The following is a 14,208-nucleotide window of genomic DNA, read 5'->3' as shown; positions in this document are numbered from 1 at the left end:
GTGTTACATAACCTGTCACAACATTAGTCACCACTTCTTCCATAAGGCAACATGGAAATGATCATAGATAAGCATGACTATAATTTATAATTATAGACCAATTTGGTCTTAGCATTTTAGCTCTTTTTCTTTTCTTTTTTTTTTTCTGAGACGGAGTCTCGCTCTGTCACCCAAACTGGAGTGCACTGGCCAGATCTCAGCTCACTGCAAGCTCCGCCTCCCGGGTTCATGCCATTCTCCTGCCTCAGCCTCCCGAGTAGCTGGAACTACAGGCACCCGCCACCTCGCCCGGCTAGTTTTTTGTATTTTATTAGTAGAGACGGGGTTTCACCGTGTTAGCCAGGATGGTCTCGATCTCCTGACCTTGTGATCCGCCCGTCTCGGCCTCCCAAAGTGCTGGGATTACAGGCTTGAGCCACCGCGCCCGGCCTCTTTTTTTTTTTTTTTTGAGACTGTCATAATCCTTGACTCCATGTAATAGAATAGAACTCTGCCAGCTGTTTGAACTAAGTAAGAATCTTAGGCGGCTATATTATGACTCATTAGAGTGAGGCAGTCACTATGGATAGTGGTAGAAGAAGAGGAATAACCTTCCTTGTTTCCACAAATACCTTTTTTCTTTGAAATGTATCTTTTATTGCAAAACCACTATTGAAATAATGGATTATTGTGGTATCCCCTATGTTTATGATGTATATTCCAAATTATTTGGAAGAATTCTACTTAACTGGTAGTTCTTAAAGTATGGTCACGGGTCCAGCAACATCAGGATGACCTGGAGACTTGTTAGAAATACTAATTCTTGGGTCCTACCTGAGATGCTCTGGGGATGGGAACAGAAATCTTTTAGTTAAGCCCTCCAGGTGATTATAGTACATGCTAAAGTTTGAGAATCGTGGAACCGGATGATCACATCCATCATTTATTGAAATCTTTTAGACCTCAGGAAGGCAACTGTATTCTTTTTGCCTTCTCCCCAATATTTAGGTGGCACTGGCTATGTGCCAGTCACTGCCCAGGCACCAGGGAAACACTCCTTGACATGATAGACAAGATCCCTGCTCTCCAGCAGCTTACATTTAGAAAAAGGATACTGACTGTAAACCAAGATTGTGACAGGTATAATGCAGAGAATTAAAATTAGGTGATAGAGTCTGTGTTGGGAAAGGCCTTTCTGAGGAGGCGAAGTATAAGCTGAGTTTTCAGTGCTAACAAGGGCCACCTGTGTGAAGATCACTATAAAGTACTGTAAGATAGGACTTCTCTTTGGTGTGTTTGAGGAGCATAAAGAAGGTCGTGGCTGGAGTTGAGTGGGCAAGGGGAGAGAGGTATAAAATGAAGTTGGACAGGTAGGCAGAGGCCAGATCATGTAGGACCTTGTAGGTGTTGCTAAGCACTGCCACCCTCTTTTTTTGTTGTTTGTTTGTTTAAATTGTGGTAAATTTCACATAAGACTTCCCATTTTAACCACGTTCAAGTGTACAGTTCAATGGTATTATGTATATTCATATTGTGGGACAATCATTATCAATGTCCAGCTTCAGGACTACAACTTTGACTTGACTTTGAGTGGTGTGGGGAGCTTTTAGGAGATTTGAGCAAAGAAGTGACATAACCTGAACCTCAGAATAAAAGAATTACTGTCTGTTAATATTGAGATCTGACTCTAGAGGGGCGAGGAAGAAAGCAGGGAGACCCGTCAGGTGGGTGCTGCAGTAATCGAGGTGATACGATGGTGATCTATCAAGGATGGTTGTATTTGGGGGTGCTAAGAAACTTTGAGATTCTGGATATATTTTGATGGTAGAATCAGTAGACTTTTCTGATTGGTTGACTGTGGCATATGAAACAGGGGAGTCGAGGATGATATTAAGTTTTGTTAGTCTCAGCAACTAGTAGAGTTCAGGAGATGCAGGTTTGAGGGAGAAAAATATGATAAGTTAAATTAGAAATGCTTCTTAGATGCCCAGTTGGGAGTTTTTTTTTTTTTTTTTTTTTTGGAGACAAGATCTCTCTATGTTGCTCAGGCTGGCCTCAAACTCCTGGCCTCAAACAATCCTCCTGTGTTGGCCTCTCCAGTAACTGGGCATCCCCCACCTATGCCTGGCCCAGTGGGGATGTTGAGTAGGTAGCTGGATAAGGGAGTCTGGAGTCAGGGAAGAAGTAGTCAGGTTGGAGATGTGACTGGGGCTTGTATGCATAGTAATGAAAGCCCAGAGACTGAATGAGATCATCTAAGCAATGAGTGTAGACGGGGACAGTAGGAGAGCTAACCTGAGAAGGAATTAGCAAAGGAGTAGCCAGCGAGGTAGGAAGACGACCAATAGAGAGCAACATCCTGAAAGGCAAGGGAAGAAAGACATTTGAGGAGGAGGGCAAATGGATCAACTATCAAAAGCTATTGACAGACCGAGTAAGATGAGCACTGAGAATTGAGCATTTAAATACATTTTAGCAATGCAGAGGTCTGTGGTTACCTTGACCAAGTTGTTTCAGTGGTGTGGTGGGTTCAGAAGCCTGGTTGGGGTGTGTGAGAGAAAGGAAGAAGCAGCAGAAACAATGCGTATATACATTAGGCAATTTTTCACTTAGATAGCAGGGTTGTACAAAACACCCTGTGGTATAGGATAATGTGTTGGTGTCCCTGTGTTTTAAAGTTTGGTTACAACACCTTTGCATGCTCATTTTATTTCAATTTTTAAAATGCATAAAATAAATTAAAAATGGAAACCTGAGTAAAAATGTGGGAACCTCTAAAGAACCTCCATGAAGTCCTAGGGTCCTGAAGAACACACTTTGAAGGCTGTTATATTAATAAAGAAGGAATGAAATTCTGAGATGAAATTCAGCCAGTTGCAATCTAGGCTTAAGAAAGACATTTTGAGGTTTCAGAGAGAATCTTCCTGATGCTCTTCAGATTATACTACCTATTACTCATGAAAGATGACCTTAGAACTTCCCTTTCTTTCATCAAATGTTCTACCTTAAGATCTTTTGAATGAAAGGGGTGTTTGCATATGGTATTTTCCACAAATATTGGGTCCCATATGCCAAAGATGCCAAGATCATTTTGTACCCTCTTGCAGGGAAAAAAGAGCACAACAATTTTTTAAGGTCCTTTTGAAACTTCAGTTTACTTATTTTTTTATAAGTAAAATATGGTGACTTAATGTCTGACTTAAAAAATAAGTCTGTTTGACAAGGTATATTTAAATACCTTGAATTTTAGAGCAGCCAGCTCTTTGCTAAAGACACTTGAAAGCAAAAGCCCATGTTTCTCTTTGGAGAAGAAATGATGATTTTACACCCCCGAAGTAAGTAGATTCCTGATTCACAAAACACAAATTTTTCTTTTCCCTCCTAAGGACGTAGAGGGAGTATTACCATTTTTTACTGAGTGTAAAATGTCATTATTTATAACATGAGCCATAATGTAAGGTATTACTAAGAAAGAAAAAAATGCTGGCTCTTAGAATTGTAAAATGCTGTTGGTTGTAAGAGATGTGAAAATGTGGGGGGAAACAGTTCATCCTAGAATCAAGTGAAATAGGATTTGAGGACCAGGAGGCATGAGTTCTGGTCCTGGCCATGTTTCTAGACAAGTCACTTTAGACTCCCTTTGCCTGAGGTTGCTCATTTGTATGACTGGAGTAATGCCTGACACACCTATCTCGCAGGATTATGACAATGACGAAATGAGATAACTGAGATTGCTATTTTGAAAAGTAGATGCCACTGGGCATATTAAAAGTATTTATTTGATGTAAATAAATCCTTAGACATGATTAGGCGACTCAGAAAGTTTCTTACCTCATCTTTGTTGTCAGATTTAAAATAGAATTAAGTTACAGATATTTGAAAGTACAACATTTTCTTCTGCTAAATGGTTTTTATTTCATCTGGAAACATCTTTTTATGGTAGTTTTGAAATTAAAGAGAAAATGTAAAAATGATATAACCACAATGCTCTTATTATCTGGAATTAACTGTTAACATTCTGTTCTGTGATCTTTTAAAAATTTATGAACTATTGGCCGGGTGCAGTGGCTCCCAGCACTTTGGGAGGCCAAGGTGGGCGAATTACTTAAGGTCAGGAGTTTGAGTCCAGCTTGGCCGACATGGTGAAACCCCATCTCTACTAAAATACAAAGGATTAGCCAGGTGTGTGGTGGTGTGTGCCTGTAATCCAGGCTACTTGGGAGGCTGAGGCAGGAGAATCACTTGAACCCGGGAGGCAGAGGTTGCAGTGAGCTGAGATTGTGCCACTGAACTTCAGCCTGGACAACAGAGTGAGACTCTGTCTCAAAATAAATAAATAAAGAAATTTATGAACTATTATGAAATAAAAAAGTAAAAGAGTATAATAATGAAAATTCATATACTTACCATTGCCAATACAGGTGCCCATTGGAATCCTGAAGATCATGAACTATCATGAACTACGTGGGAACAGTGTCTTACATTTAGATTGGCATCTTGTCTTCACAGTAATCTAGTGAGATACACTGTTCCTCTTGTTCAAGTCTTGAAAACCTGTAAATAAACAAGTTAATCTTGTCATGTTTGTGCTTTATCCTGGAATATACTGAGGAGAGGGCTACTTTGTGCTGGTGTTGCCTTGGTCTGAGTTTCCTCAGATTTCTACCTCTGGGTTTGGTAATCTAGTTGTGGAAACTGGAAATACGACATCTGTAAAACCATAGTAATAGCTAGCCTATTATGTGCCAGACATCATGCCTAGACAATTTGTGTGTGTGTATGTGTATATAATTTTATACATATATATGTATATAATTTTATATGTATATAATGTATATGTATATAATTTTATTATTCATTTTTGAGACAGTGTCTTTGTTACCCAAGCTGGAGTGCAGTGGCGTGATCTTAACTCACTGTAACCTCCACCTCCTGGGCTCAAGTGATCCTCCTACCTTAGCCTCCCAAGTAGCTTGCATTACAGGTGTGCACCACCATGCCTGGCTGATTTTTGCATTTTTTTTGTAGAGACAGGGTTTTGCTATGTTGCCCAGGCTGGTCTTGAACTCCTGGCCTCAAGTGATCCTCCCACCTTGGCCTCCCAAAGTGCTGGGATTATAGGCATGAGCCACCACACCTGACCTGTATGTGTGTGTGTGTGTGTGTGTGTGTGTGTGTGTGTGTATATATATATATAAAATAATATATAAAAAACATATATATTTTAAGTTTTACAATAATTCTTCTGGCTAGGTGTTTTCATTTTGTAGTTTAGGAAGACATGGGCTTAGAGAAATAGAATAGCTGGTCCGAAGTTCCATGGTCATTAAGTTGTGAGCTGATGATTTCAATGAAGGTCTGTTTAATACCACAGCCCACATATTCTATACCAAGCTGCCTCAATCCTCATCAGTAATCATGATCTGTTTCTTTTGTAGGCAGAATCCAGAGACCACATTTGAAGTATATGTTGAAGTTGCCTATCCCAGGACAGGTGGCACTCTTTCAGGTACTTTGCATGTTTGATTATGATTTGGTGTATTACTTATTGTTTGAGATAGCCATGCACACGAGATAATATTTTAATATGAGTAAATTGTTATTTGTTTCTAAGTATGTTTAAGTGCCTTTTTCCTTTTATTCATGCCCACATTATCCTAGGAAGAATGGAGAATGAAAACATAGTGAATAGTCTGAATTAAGAGTTCAAGCATAATAGGCTTGAAGTATGGCTTTATTCATTGTAATCATTGGGTCTTGGTTTGCATCTTTCACAGATGCCTGGAAGTCAACTATTTAGTGTGAAATATTGTCACCTTGCTAATGAGCAGGGCTTCACCTCTAGTCTAGCATTCTAATGGTATGATTATATTATAGGATACGAAATAATATAAAGGGAATTCTCTGCCGCTAATCTAGAAGGAGCTGCTTGGACTTAATTTAGTAAATTTTATGTCTGCTGGCAAAAGAAGGTTGAAAATTAGTTGAAGGAAACACCTCCTCTGGCTTTACTTTTGGGCTAATTTGGATATGTGTTCCTGGACAAGAGGGTCCTAGGAAAGACCAGGGTACCTTGTGCAGGCGGCGTGTATCACTTCTTGACCTAAAATCTTTCTTGGTTAATGAGAAAAATAACCATATGATCTAGTATTCTTTTTCTTGGTGCCTAAGAGAATGATACATTTTGCCAAAGGTATGCTTAGGACTCTTGGTCCACCCACAAAAACACCTGCATATATTAATGTTATTATTATTTTTTTGAGACGTAGTTTTGCTCTTGTTGCCCAGGCTGGAGTGCAATGGTGTGATCTCGGCTCACCGCAACTTCTGCCTCCTGGGTTCCAGCGATTCTCCTGCCTCAGCCTCTCGAGTAGCTGGGATTATAGGCATGTGCCACCACACCCGGCTAATTTTGTATTTTTAATAGAGACAGGATTTCTCCATGTTGGTCAGGCTGATCTCGAACTCCTCACCTCAGGTGATCCCCCCACCTCGGCCTCCCAAACTGCTGGCATTACAGGCATAAGCAACCGCACCCAGCCTGTGTTAATATTATTTGGTGTATAGAGATAGTGAATCTACTTGGATTAGAAACTTGGAGTAATCAGGATTCCAATGGTAGTTAGGCTCTTAATTGGCTTTACAGCCTTGGGCATATGTTCTGTTACTTTAATTAGATTGTAATAATTGTAAACATTATTTGCTACCTTTCATTGAGTACCTGTTGTTATTCTATATGCTGGACATATATGGTGTCATTTGTTACAACGCGACCTTTAAAGGTAGTTGGGCGGCATCCTCATTATACCTATGAGAAAATAGAATCCCAGGGAGGTGAAGTAACTTACGAAAATCATATAGCTACAGTGTGATAGCCAGGATTTTTGTCTAAGTTCTCTTTGCTCTGCTAAGTTGCCTTCTTGAGGGTAGGGACCATGCTGTACACATCTCTACATGTCACCTGCAGGGCTTTGCACCATGTCACCAATAGTTGTTGATGAAAATGAATGAGTTTTCCTTTATAGCAAATGTGTGAATAACTGTGCTGTACTTTTTGGATTATCTAATGAAGGCCATGAAACACATTACAAATTTATGCTTGTCCTGGAAGTAGAACGTGTGCATCTGTGTTAAGTTATGCCTCTTATTGTACATGGAAACCATTGGGTTTCAAAGGGAATTCTCTGTTCCCAGGTGTGTATATGCAGGAGCACTTCATAGGCTGACTTGACGGAGTTACCATTTGACAGTGGCTGTGATTTAACGATAAACTTAAGGACAAAACATTTTCTTATTTCTACAGGTGCTACTGTTTTTCCCTTTCAGTGCTCTAGGATTTTTTCCCCAAAGTTAAAATTAATTTTTTAATATGAACAAAATCTGAAAGGTACAGATGAAATGGAAGAATGAACAAAGTGAATAGCATTTATACTACTTCCTATTTCAGCCATCTCATTCCTCTCCCTATAGACAACACCTTTGTTTAACTCTACAGTTTAATCTTTAAATTTTTATTTTATATATTTATTTTCATGAGATGGAGTTGCTCTCTTGTCACCCATGCTGGAGTGCAATGGCGTGATCTCAGTTCACTGCAGCTTCCGCCTCCTGGGTCAAGTAATTCTCTTGCTTCAGCCTCCCAGGTAGCTGGGATTACAGGCATCTGCCACCACTCCCAGCTAATTTTTATATTTTTTAATAGAGATGGGATTTCACCATGTTGGCCAGGCTGGTCTTGAGCTCCTGACCTCAGGTGATCTACCCACCTTGGCCTCCCAGAGTGCTGGGATTACAGGTATAAGCAACCATGCCCGGCCTATTTTTTTTAACTTTTTGTTTTGCAGGTATCTTATTTTATTATTATTTTTGAGACGGAGTACTCGCAGTGTCGCCCAGGCTGGAGTGCAATGGCGTGATCTCGGCTCACTGCAGCCTCCACCTCCCGGGTGCAAGCGATTCTCCTGCCTCAGCCTCCCAAGTAGCTGGGATTACAGGCGCCCACCACCATGCCCAGCTAATTTTTTTGTATTTTTAGTAGAGACAGGGTTTCACTATGTTGGCTAGGCTGGTCTCGAACTCTTGACCTCTTGATCCACCCACCTTGGCCTCCCAAAGTGTTGGGATTACAGGCGTGAGCCACTGCACCTGGCTCTTATTTTTTAATTAGTATAAATTTAGGGGGTACAAGAGCAGTTTTGTTACGTGCATATATTGCATAGTGGTGAAGTCTGGGCTTTTAGTGTACGTATCACCTGAATAGTGTACATTGTACCCATTAAGTAATTTCTCATCCCTCAGTCCCTCCCACTCTTTTGAGTCTCCAGTGCCTATTATTCCACACTCTATGACCATGTGTACACATCATTTAGTTCCCACTTACAGGTGAGAACATGCTGTATTTGACTTTCTATTTCACTTAAAAGAATGGCTTCCAGTTCCATCCATGTTGCTGCAAAAGACATTTTTTCTTTTTTTCTTTTTTTTCTTGAGACGGAGTCTCGCTCTGTCGCCCAGGCTGGAATGCAGTGGCCAGATCTCGGCTCACTGCAAGCTCCGCCTCCTGAGTTCACGCCATTCTCCTGCCTCAGCCTCCCGAGTAGCTGGGACTACAGGCGCCTGCCACCACGCCTGGCTAATTTTTTTGTATTTTTAGTAGTGACGGGGTTTCACCGTGTTAGTCAGGATGGTCTCGATCTCCTGACCTTGTGATCCGCCCGCCTCGGCCTCCCAAAGTGCTGGGATTACAGGTGTGAGCCACCACGCCCGGCCCAAAAGACATTTTCTCATTCTTTTTTATGGCTGAGTAGTATTCCACATTTTCTTTATCCAGTCGCCCATTGGTGGACACTTATATTGATTCTATATCTTTGCTATTGTAAATAGTGCTTCTATAAACATATGAGTGCAGTTATCTTTTTAATGTGATTTATTTTCCTTTGGGTATATACTTGGTAATGGGATTGCTGGATCAAATGAATTGTTTTGAGACTATTTTAAGAGTTACAAGAACAGTCCAGTGCATATGCTCTTTCCTTAGATTTGCCAATTGTTATTATTTTGCTGCATTTGCTTTATCACTCCCCTAACGCATACACAGCACGTACATGTTCATGTGCATATATGCACACAGAATTTTTGCTGAATCATTTAAGAGTGAGTTGCAGACATTATGACCCTTCACCCCTGCATATCCAGGAGATATTCTGGATGTATCTCCTAAGAATAAAGACATATTCTTATATACCCCTAGTATAATGATTGAAATCAGAAAATTTAATGTTGATATAATGTCAGTTGCCCATATTTAAATTTAATCAATTGTTATATCATGTCCTTTGTAGCATTTTCCCTGTGACCCAGAATCCAATCCAGAATCATGCAGTTCATTTAGTTTTCATGTCAGTTTACTTCCTTTCAGCTCAGAATGATTTTTACAGCCTTTCTTTGTCTTTTTTGACATGTTTTTGAAGAATTTGGGTCTGTTGTTTTGTAGAAAGTTCCTGGATTTGTATCTGTGTGATTGGATCTTCATGGTTAGATGAAGATTATGGGTTTTTGGTAGAAGTATCTCAAAAGTGATATGTGTCCTTCAGTATATCCAGTAAGCAGGCACATGGTATCTGTCCTGTTATTTGTGAAAAAGTACATAAAACATATGTATAGTTTAACAAATAAGTATAAAGTGAGTAACCATGTTATTACAATCCAGGTTAAGAAATATAATGTTACCCAGTTCTTCAGAAATACTGGTCCTGGCAAGAGGGACCGCTGACTTGGCCTGATGCTTTAGAGGGATCTGCTTTGTCCCTCCTCTACCAATGCCCTTTCCACAGGGCAAGGAGTCTCTGGAGCCTACAGAATATGCTCATTTGGAGCCTAAACCCTTCCATCCTAGACCATGCTTTGAGCACCCAGCATCTCAGACCTTCTTGCCCAAATGGCCCTGAGGTTTTTTTCTGGAGTCTGTATGAGTCTCTCCCCTGGAGTCTGTCCTCCTGGGAGTGGACTATGCTGCTGGTGTATACATCCCTAGGTATAAGGGGTGGTCTAAGGATAGCTGTCAGTGGGGAGTAGGGTATGGGATACAGCTTGTAGTGCAGGATGGAGAGGGGCCAGTGGGCAGTGAGCCACTGGCCGATTTGCCCTGCACCACTGCTTTTCTCCATGGAATGCAAATAAAAAACTCAATATGAACCTGGTCTTCTAGTTAGTTGTAAAGATATATTTATTATGGCAGGATAGAAAATACTTAATCGTTTGTATGCTTGTTTTATAACTTTTAAATATTTAAATATTCAGATGTATGGTCTGTAGGTCTCTATTTGAACCCTCGCCTAAGCCCTGTAAATGCTACAGGTGGGTTTGCCCAGCACCCCAGAGGCCCCTCCTCGCTCCCTCCCTCCCTCCCTTTAGAGGTAACTACTAGCCTGACTTTTATGATAATCATCTCTTTGTTTTTCTTCATAGTTTTGGTACATAAGTATACCTTCTTGAAAAATATAATTTAATTGTGCCACCTTCTGAATTTTATAGAAATGGAATTATTCTGTATGTAGCTCTGCTGCTTTTTTGCTCAATTATGTTTGAAAGGGTCTTCCATGTTGTGTGTAACTGCAGTCATTGATTTTCATTGCTGTGTAGTGTACTATAGAATTATTTCAGAATTTAGTTGTCCATTCTACTATTGACCTCTGAAGTTGTTCGCAGTTTTTGGCTATTATAAGTCATGCTACTGTGATCTTTCTTATGTATGAATCCTGGCATATGTAAACATGCATGTTCCATTGAACATACTTGATTACTGAATCATGCCACACTTTTACAAAATGGATTGTGCTAGTCTACTCTCACCTGCAGTGTTTGGTAGTCTACACTTACTGCTCTACAACTTCATCAGCCCTTGGTACAGATTTGACTTTTGCCAACCTGATGGTTATGTAGTAGTATCTCCTTGTTGTTTTTAGTTTGCATTTTGTTGAAGATTAATGACATTGAACACCTTCTTATACGCTTATTGGCTTCTTACTTGTTTATTAATTAGAGACAAGGTCTTGCTCCCTTGCCCAGCTGAAGTGCAGTGGTGTGATCATAGTTCATTGCAGCCTCAAACTCCTGGGCTCAAGTGTTCCTCCCACCTCAGCCTCCTTAGTAGATGGTACTAGCCTCCTTAGTAGCTGGTATAGGCTTACTGGCCTCTTGAATATCTTATAAAGTGCTCATTCAAGCTACTTGCTCGTTTTTAAGATTGAGTTTTCTACCTTTTCCTCATTGGTTTATAAGAAATTGTTTATATACTATGGATATTAATTATGTGGTTATATGTGTTACAGATACCTTCTATGGTTTGTCTTTCACTCGATGGTATCTTTGACCAAAACTTCTTGGTTTTCATATGGTATAAATTTAACAGTATTTTCCTACTCTACAGATATAAAGATATTTTCCAATATTTCCTTTTTTCCTTTTTTTTTTTTTTTTTGCTTTTTAGATTTTGAATAGAGATGGGCTCTTACTATGTTGCCCAGGCTGGTATCAAACTCCTGAATCAAGTGATCCTCCCACTTCAGACTCCAAAGTGTTGGGATTATGGATGTGAGCCACCTCTCCAGGCCCAATATTTTCTTTTAAGAGATAGATAGAGCCAGGCGTGGTGGCTCACGTCTGTAATCCCAGCACTTTGAGAGATTGAGGCGGGTGGATCACAAGGTCAAGAGTTCGAGACAATCCTAGCCAACATGGTAAAACCCTGTCTCTATTAAAAATACAAAAACCAGCCAGGCATGGTGGTGCATGCCTGTAGTCGCAGCTACTTGGGAGACTGAGGCAGGAGAATCGCTTGAACCTGGGAGGTGGGGATTGCAGTGAGCCAAGATTGTGCCACCACACTCTAGCCTGGGTGACAGAGTGAGACTCCATCTCAAAAAAAAAAAAAAAAAAAAAGAGATAGATAGCTTTGCCCTTTACATCTAGATCTTTAATCTACTAGGGATTTTAGTTTTCTATTGGATAATTAATATTCAGAAAAGTTAACCTCTAAATTTGATTCCTTATCAGTGATTTTTAAAAATTGAGAGACTAAATAAAGCTTATTTACTACGATATGCTATGTCTGTACTTAAAACATTTTACAAAGTGATCAGGTACTTCAAACCATACCTAAAACATTACCTAATGATAAAAAGATGTAAGGTGAGAAAGGGTAAACTTTAGGGACAGTTTTTTTTTCCATTGATTGCTTTTAATGTCTACACTAGTGAAGTCATGTATTGTAAACTGTCCCTCATGTGTTCTGTGCTCTGAAGAGCGTCTCATGACATCTTAGAAGGGACATGTGATCTGCCAGTTCTACTTAGAAATTGCATTAAGACCCCTAACACTGAATTGGAACACTTTCCAAAGATTGTACAAATAAAATTTGAGTACACAAGCTGAACTCCTGTATTTTAGGAATTCGTAAAATTTTCTAGTTACTAGTGAATAAACTGCCACTTAATATTTGATTTCTGGTATCTTTTGTCTGCTTCTACAACTTTACTTGTCTTTAATGCAACTTATGTTTGCCTTTTTCTAATACTTAATGCATTATTTTTGCCATTTTAGATAATTACAAAGAATCTGCTTCAAGATTAGTCTTTGTTCCTGAGATCTGCATCTCTGATCTGTGCCAAAGTATCTGAAAAACTTAGATATAAACCTTACGCTGTACAGTGCTAGTGTCTGGGCATAATCTTCCCTTTGAAGTTTGTTTGCATCCCCCTAGAGGGATTAATTCCCTGCTGTGAGAAGGTGGGTTAGAAAGCACTGAAACTACTTTATTGGTCTTTAATTGGAGGATTTAGTATACATTTTGTTCTGTAAACTTCTGTGGGAGTTTCATTCTTACAATTTTTCTTATACTGTGGTATGTTATGTTTTCATTGTAAATTAAAGTACATATACTCAAATTTTTCTTGTTATTTAATGCATACTGACAGATTATCCTGGTGTGTGTGTTTTTTTCCGTTTGTCTTTAAATTTTTAGTGGCTTGTTTTCAGAGTATGTGTAAAATTTTAAACTTCTAGGAAAATGATGAGCAAGAGAAAAATTATCACTCAATAACTACTGTTAATGTTTCAGTATCTTTATTTCCTTATAGTCTTCTTTTGTGTGTGTGTCAGTGTGTGTGTAAATAAAATATAAAAACTTTTTTTCTGAACTCTCAGCTATATGCGTTTTCTTCACTCTCTCCAATTATTCATTAAGCTTTCCCTAAAATTATTAATGTAGATTTGTAGAAATCATTTTAGTTGCTATGAATTATTACATCATGTTTATGTGCTACATTTACTTATAACGGAATCTTTAGGTTGTTTCCAAAGTTCTGTTATAAATGATGTCAGTAAACATCTGTGTGTATGATGCTTGTCAGTTTATGTATGTAATTTAAATACTTTAAAAAAGTTGTATAATTTTGAGGAGATCTTTGATCTACTTTGTTCTTAATTTTTGTATGCTTATTTTTTTTGCCACACTTCATTTTGTGACTCCATTTGGTGTATTTGTTCAAGAACCCACCTTTACATAGGGATCCCAGAAAAATCAAGACAGTTAGCTCAAATTGCAAAAACTCTGAAGTCTGAATTCAGCCTGTGCGACCAAAGGTCTCAGAAGAGGGTGCTCTTGTAAGAGAGATCAGCCTGCAAGGTCCCATGATCAGATGGCACTGGCCACGCAAAAACTCTGGAATGCTTTTCAAACACAAGTGTCTCATTACAGCTGGCATCTTAGCCTGCTGCGGGCACTCTTCTTGGGCAGATGCTTAGCACTGGAAGAGTGGCAGCATCAGGTTTGTCAGAGCTGCTTGGCAGACCAACTTCCTCCTGTGTCTGCCCCACTTTCCCCTACCCCAGCCCCCAGCATTTTCAGTGCATTAGCCCAATGGCCACTTTTTAAAAAGAGTCGGGTGGTTAGGTTGAAAAACTGTCGGGGAACTCTGAAAGGAATGCCTTAAGGCATGGTGCTTTGGTTGCTGAGTTTCTCAGATATGTGGGTGTTAAGCAGCAACCTAAAAAAAAAAAATGTTTGCTTAGAATCTCTTAACTAACTACACATATTTCTATATTAGCAGTATCATGAAGAAAGCTGAGTTTTTGCTGACTTAAAATTTTGAGAGCCAGATTTGTTATTCTGAAGTTTAACTTTCGTTTTATAGGACTGTAAATTGTGGTCTAGGAGCTTCACCTGAATAT

At 39.4% G+C, this 14,208-nt stretch overlaps 1 protein-coding gene across 11 annotated transcripts in view; it reads left to right on the top strand.

Moving 5' to 3' along the window:
- The window catches only part of DENND1A (DENN domain containing 1A), a 555,596-nt gene that overhangs the window by 44,545 nt on the left and 496,843 nt on the right, over window positions 1-14,208 (top strand). For 9 of the 11 annotated variants that reach the window (XM_033190648.1, XM_033190640.1, XM_033190589.1 and 6 more), the window contains exon 2: window positions 5,418-5,488. In XM_033190648.1, coding sequence (XP_033046539.1) covers window positions 5,418-5,488 — 71 coding nt within the window. Of the gene's footprint in view, window positions 1-4,387; window positions 4,496-5,382; window positions 5,489-14,208 lie in introns of those variants that run through there. The other 2 variants (XM_033190614.1, XM_033190623.1) reach the window with 2 other exon arrangements.

Source organism: Trachypithecus francoisi, unplaced genomic scaffold, assembly GCF_009764315.1.
Source record: "Trachypithecus francoisi isolate TF-2019V2 unplaced genomic scaffold, Tfra_2.0 Contig01585, whole genome shotgun sequence".
Classification (NCBI taxonomy): domain Eukaryota; kingdom Metazoa; phylum Chordata; class Mammalia; order Primates; family Cercopithecidae; genus Trachypithecus; species Trachypithecus francoisi.
Note: the sequence above shows the minus strand (reverse complement) of the source record. Positions and strands in the feature narration are given on the sequence as shown.